The 6,972-nt window shown below is 44.0% G+C and overlaps 1 protein-coding gene across 1 annotated transcript in view; it reads left to right on the forward strand.

Annotated features, from left to right (window-relative positions):
* Positions 1-646, forward strand: part of GRB14 (growth factor receptor bound protein 14) — a 35,186-nt gene extending 34,540 nt beyond the window's left edge. Inside the window, exon 13 of the mRNA XM_044418173.1 lies at positions 500-646. Within this exon, the coding sequence (XP_044274108.1) occupies positions 500-646 (147 nt within the window). The remainder of the gene's footprint in view (positions 1-499) is intronic.
* The last annotated feature ends 6,326 nt before the right edge of the window (positions 647-6,972 follow it).

Below are 6,972 nucleotides of genomic sequence, written 5' to 3' on the forward strand. Positions count from 1 at the left end.
CATTGCTCCTCCTCCGTTATTTCTCCTCTGGCTACAGGCTTCCATCCATTAACGAGTTAGATCACTGCATTAAGAAACTTTCCAATCTGATGAAAAATCACCCTAATTAAGCGGGCTGGTGTTACTCACTTGCCTTGGCAATGCAGCTTCCAGTGCTGTGCAGGCTGCAGCCCGTTACAAGGAGAGACAGCTATACCCTCGTGCATCCGAGGCAATTATGTGTATGTACCTCCCTCTCCTTGTCAGCACACAATAGGAACAGCCTGCTCAGCTTGGGGTTGCCTCCTCCAGAGGACTGTCAAAAGCAGGATCCTGCTTCAAGCAGCCTGAAAGGAAGCTGTGGAATTGCTGGGGCTATTCTGACCTGGCTGTGTTTTGGAGATCCAGACTCAGCCCAGAAGCTGTGATGGTCTAGTGCCTGCCTAACCATCCCAAAAAAGAGCGGATGGCAGAGGACTCTGGGAACTCTGGTTCATGTTGTTGCTTTTTGTTCTTGCAGTTGGAGGAAGAAGGCAAAGTATTTTATACTTTGGATGATGGCCACACCAGATTTTCTGATCTCATTCAACTCGTGGAGTTCTACCAGCTCAATAAAAGCATCCTTCCTTGCAAGTTAAAGCATTACTGTGCCCGAATTGCACTTTAGCCCAAATGCTTTAGCCTATTTTACCTAAGACTAGTAGAACATGAATGAGGGTGGAATGTTCTGTTTGACCAAACAGTTTCTTAAATGAAGGGAGTGAAGCAAGAAAAAGGCAGTGAATGTAAATTTCAGCTTGCAAAGAAGAACTATAGAAAAATCCAGTATTTTTGTGTTACAGTTGACTAATCGACAGTTGATCTTCCAAAATCAATGTCCAACTGAAATGATGTTACTGTACAAGGCTGCAGTCCTAGGGAGTATTTTTCAAATTACCAATAAATGTCTTTTTCACTAGTGTCCTTTATACCTCTTGAGGTGCCTCCTCTCTTTTCTTCATGTACAATTACCGTGTATCAACAAAATGATAAACAATTCAGATGAGAGGCCAGTCTGTGCCCAGTGTGCAAATAAGAAAGCCAGATTATATGTTGCCCTGCATGTTAGTACTGCTTCAGAGTTTGCTAGCTAAATCTTTAGCAGATTTTTTTGATACGATGAATCAACACAATGTAACCTATGTATTGGCCCCTATTCTTGCAATTCCGTTTTTCTCTTCACCTGAGCCATGATATGCAAACTTTTCATGTGTGTCGTTCACAAGGTTTGTGTACACCTGTGTTGGGCTCTGCATCCTGATCTCAGAGAGCAGTCAGAGAGAAAATATGGTATTCATAGGCTGGAGGTAATGCTCATCATCTTAATTTCATTGCAATTCTGCCTGAGCTCTCTGAGTGGTTCACAAAAGTTGGCATCATAAAGCATAAGAAACTACGAAAAAGTACAATATAAAAATTTTGAAAGCTTAAAACGGTAGTATAATGTCAAAGGAAAATCAGCAGTATACATGAAGCTCTTGATCCAATAAAGATGTTGCATTCCCAAGTAGCACCTACCACTTTTATACCTTCATTGTGGCCTTCAACGTGTTGGCTTGGAATGTTGGAAGTACCTCTGGAGGGCACCAGGCTGAGGAAGGCATTTCACTGTTCAGTCCTGTGCACTCAGCAGTAAGTCTGTGTGGATAAGATCACAGCCTTTTAATTCTTGGGGAACCTGAGACAGAAGGTGATGCGCTGCTCGTGCCCTGCTTGTGGCCTTCCAGCTGACATAAGGAATAAGACTTGGGTCTGGTCCAGCTTGCCTCTTCTTATGTTCTAAGTTAGTAATGTTAATACTGCAGGCATGAGTACTGCTTCTTTCTTCAGTCCTTTATATTTGCATGGAAGATTTTTGCTGCAGTGAAAGACCTAGCTCTGCAAACCATGCTTTTCCTAAAATGGACCAGGCTACACTTTCCATAGAGCTTTTCATGTTAGTAAATATAGTTGTTTTACTTCCTCACTGGTTTTCCTAAAATGAATTATTCAGATAGGCTTGCAAAATTACATAAAAGGGGAACCACAATAAAAATGCCTTGGTGCAAATATGCTAAATCAGAAAATTGACAAAAAGTGCTGACAGCAGAAGAAAGAAAGAAAGAAAGAAAGAAAGAAAGAAAGAAAGAAAGAAAGAAAGAAGGAGAGGAGAGGAGAGAAAGAAAAGAAAGAAAGGAAAAAGAAAGAGAAAGAAAGACAGAAAGAAAGAAAGAAAAAGAAAGAAAGGTACATCCTTAAAAACTGGCCTTTGGATCTGTTTGTCCGTCTGTTTATCATCTGTCTCCTGCTGAGAATGGATTCCATAGCAATAGATCACAATCTTTTTTTAAGAATGATGGAGGGACTGAGAGCATCTAGCATCTCCGTGCTTCAGGCAATTGAATGGGAGGGGACAACACAGCAAAGAAGCTGCCAGTAACATCAAGAAATGCTGAGTGATGGCTGTGGGGAGTTGGTCTCTCTTCTGCGCTGCCTTGTGAGCAGTGTGCATACTTCAGGCACTGGGATAAATGTAAGGGGAGCAGAAGAAACTGACACAAGGGGAGTGATATGAATTAGGCACCGGTGATAATCATGTAAAGCAGCAGGGAAATGTTTCCGCCAAGGGTTGGTCCTTTTGACGTAGCACACAAGATCATTTGATTAATGGATTTATATCCTACCCTTTCCAGGGGGTTGCACTGGGCTATATCTAACTTCACGACTGACTCTTCCCATCCTCCATCCTTCCACCATGTGCAGCCCCTGCATGTGTCCACAAAATCTGTTCTGGAGGATCCCTCCAGAGCAGACTGGGAATGCACTTGGAGGAGAAATCTCCACTGGCAGGTTCTGTCTCCCCCTGGACAAAACAGGTGGTAGGCTAAGATCTACTGGTAGAGCTCCAGGCAAGGGATTCTAACTTCTCTTTCCTCCAATCATAATAATGAAAAAAGTTTGGTTACTCAAAATGAAACTTTCAGGCAAGCCAGGAGTAGGTCCTTGTGTGAAAGGTTCTGGTGTGATCACCAATTCCTTGGCTCACGGGAATCTCGTTCCAGGATGCTTTGTCAAAGCTTGCAGGCCTGAGACACTTTTGCATCTTCAGAGTTGGGATTCGCAGATCTGGTAAAGAAAGACTAACTCCTGCAAGACTGAAGTCTGCCTCCCTTTGCTGGGGTACATCTCCCAGTCTATACTTCCATGGATAGTCATCTCTGGCCTTGTGAGTCCATTTCAATATGATTTCCTATAGTAATATGGGAAATAGGCTGAAACAGTAATAGGCTGGAAATGTTCCAGAACACAACTGGGGATTTCTAGTGGGGAGTGGCACTTGTAACCAGGACCAGAACTGCTTCCCAATTGACTCCAAGACACAGCCATCATTACAACACCGAGATTCACTATGCCTGGGCTCCATTTTCTTTCGTTGGATGATTGGGAATCTCTGAAGGAGCACCACTCTTAACAACCTGCTTGTGCATTACACTCATCAAGCCTCCCTCCATATGTCTACAGATGGAATATGCGTTATGCATGTGCAAGAGAAGGCCACTGGTAGCACCCTGATTTCCAAATGTGTTCCCATGGGAAGGAGACCTGTATTCATTGCAGAATCAGACTGACACCTCTTCATTTGCCCAATCATTAACCTTATTGTTTCTTCTGCTGTTTGAGTGGTTTATTCCGCTCAGTGTCATTATGTTGTCGAATGATTTATTGTATTGTTTTCCAATTTCTGTTACGTACACTGCTGTGAAATCCATTTTGAGATGAAGGTGTGGATTATACACGAACTCAGATAATTACGTTAAAGCTAACCACATTTCAAAACACATTGGATGATAACATTTTGGACTTTCAGTGCTAAAGTCTTAAATGCGGCTCGAATTCAGATGCCAGCACTGCAATTCCATTGATGCCATCTGTTGTTTTATACGAAAAACCAAATGAGTCGGGATAGTTTTTAAAACCCTACACAATATACACATTCAAATAACATATAGCAGCAAAATATGCATTGTTGATTATGAGTTCTCCAGTGCAGTCAGGAGCCTTTACTCTGCTTTCAAATCTCTGTTCTGCGGATTAAATGTGTGTAGAAAATGCAAGATGTCAAATGGAAAAGCTACCTTCTGAGGAATCCCACTCCGTTTAGCCCCATCAAATGCTGCTGCATTGCCTATTTTTAGAATGCGCGAGGAAATACTGCTTTATTTTCCCAAGCTGCTGCTAGAATCTTGTTTGTTTCTCCGTCTTCTGGCGCAGCTATCTTTTCCCTTCAGCCCTGCCATCCCTTCCTCTCCCCGCACGCACCCGAATCCCATCCCACGTTGCAAAAGATTTCTCTGAAGCCACCAAGCCAGGACATAAGAGATATATTTAAATACGCACGCAAGCTTTCAGAGGTTAAACACTTGATGGTCTATGCATAATCAATGTGTACGGTAGACCAATTATGATCGCTTTAATGAAATGCATGAATATTTAAAACTTAATGGATCTGACTTTGTAGCCGGCCTTACAGCCCGCTTTTAAGACATCTGAACCGATGGCCCACGCCGGCCTCCAGAGGGCAGCAGCGCGCTGCGGAATTTCCGGGAGGCGCCCCGTCTCCCTGCTGGCTCCGCGCGCCGGGCTCCGCGCGCCTCCCCAAAACCCCGCGCTCCCCCCCATAAATTATTCACTTCTTCTGTACCAATTAGTTCTACCAGTTGCAAGGTTTGTTATCAAGTTAAGCTTCAAGACAGAACCTGAATTCAACGAACGATTAAATATTAACACAGATGATTAAATATGCAGATACTCTGTGAAGGTTGTTCTTGGAACCATTATATTACCTTTTTAATACTAATGATTTGTATAATTAATTTTTTCTTTCTTCTTCTTCTTAAAAAAAGCCTGAAAGACTTTATAAAAGCAAGTGAGGGGGTGGGATGGGGCAGAGGGCAGGACATTAGAAGAGAAGAGAATGAAAATGCCACTGAGGCAGGGCTCCCAAAGACTGGGACAGCTTGTTCTCATTCAGTGGCCCAAAAGTTAATTACACAAATAATTTGTTTTAGTGGGTCTTAATCAGACGTTTCTCAGATGAGGCACCTTTGGGAAAGATGCAAAGCTTTCCCTGTGTCCAGTACTAATTGTTGCACTCTGATTAGCTGTTTCGATGGCAGTGTGGTTTGCTCTTAGAATTGCACCTGCTTCCCTAGGTGGGCACTGCTTAAGTGGTGCTATTTTTATGTCGCCACTTTAATTTTTGAAGCAACGAGCAGGGAAGCCACACATGCAGAGCAGAAACCAATGAGAGAGAGTATAAAGAAGCTCGAGGGCCAATAGAAAATACTCATTGTTCTCCAACATGATTCAGAGCATGTTTCATCTATTGTTGGGACCACTTGTCCTTTGCTAGATGCATCAAAGAGATAGTTGGAAGTTGCTTCCCTTAATACAGCTGACAAAAGAAGCCCCCAACCAAGAAAAATGCTGAAACACACTGGACAACTATCATTTTCTCTATAGGCACTTGAGACTCCAGTCTGTCTGTCTGTCTGTCTGTCTGTCTGTCTGTCATACTGGTTTCGGGGGTACCACATTACTTTTTACAACTAGAAAAAAAGAGAATGACATAAGGAATAGCAATCTTTAAAAACTGAGCCCCCAAATATTTTAATATGTTAGGATTCATGTAACATTGCCTTTTTAAAAAAGTTTTCGATTACCTCTCATGTTTACCCTCTTGGCAGCAGCCAGAGCTTAAAGTCTTCAAATGGGCAAGAAAGTACATTTGGATGCAATACTTTGTACGTTCAGACAGAAAAGGGACCTGCAACACCCAGGCGGGCGTAGAACTGCCTGCTTCAAAGACCCTTGGGGAAATGGCATGGTCCTCTTAGCTCTTGCTGAGGAACAGTCCTGTCAGTCATGCATTTCTGAAGGTCTTTTTCAGTCACAAACCTTCTGCCTTTAAGGAGCTAAACAGGTTGTACAACCTTTTGGAAAAGAGGCGATAGGAAGAGGCATCCCCCTCCACCCCAGTGTGCTTAAAGTGCTTGGACTGTGTTGCAATCTTCTGTTCATCCCTCCGTCGACTTCTCAAGAAGATGCTTTACAAACAGCTGCTAACAGACAGTCACTTGTGCATGTTTGGATCATTTGTTCTCTGGGATAGATTGCAGTGCCAGCAACACAATGGGGAACAGAATCGGGTTCCTGCTCTCAAGGCCGAGGCTGGTGTAGCTGTGAATCTGACGTTCCAGAAGCTTCAGGTCCACCAGAGCTGCCTTGCTCTGGGTTAAATTCACCTGAGAAGCCAAGCTTCGGCCACTCCAGGATGCCTGCTCAAACAGCTCCGGGAGCCCTCCAGATGAAAAGACACAGGGTAGCCAAGTGTCTTTGGCCATGGGAATATTTGGTAATTTGACATCCTGTCTTGGGCACCGTGACAAAGTGGCTGTCATGGAAGGCATGGCTGATGACAAAGGATGAGTAATCTGTCCCAAGGACTGAGCTGCAGGCAGAGGTGAGGACTGAGCCCCAATACACTTGACTACTGCTTAAAATGCTGTTTTCGGGACCAACAGAAGCCTGTTCCATAGCAGTCCCAGCTGCCTCCAAGAAGATACATTCATCAAAAAGTAGGAGGGGATGGGAACCTTGATGGGTGCCAAGTTAGTTAGTGGCCATGGGCACTAGATTGCTCCTTTCTTGCTCCTAGGGAGTCACACTTCTTAGGCGGTGAGATGGAGCGGAGGGAAATCATCTGGACAGGGCTCTTCCAAGGCCTCCATCTTTTGCCAGAGCAAACTGTGTACTGGAAGCTGTCGCAGGTACAGATGCTGAACCTGCCTTGCTTCACGAGTTCCTGCTGAGGACAAGTCTGAACCTCTGGCGCGTGTTTTTCTGAGCCAAGATCGCAATTTGCTACTTGCAATAGCGCCTTCTTGGAAAGCCACCCTCTGGGGATAGAGGGCT

This window comes from Varanus komodoensis, unplaced genomic scaffold (genome assembly GCF_004798865.1).
Source record: "Varanus komodoensis strain SLA01 unplaced genomic scaffold, ASM479886v1 scaffold9, whole genome shotgun sequence".
Classification (NCBI taxonomy): Eukaryota; Metazoa; Chordata; class Lepidosauria; order Squamata; family Varanidae; genus Varanus; species Varanus komodoensis.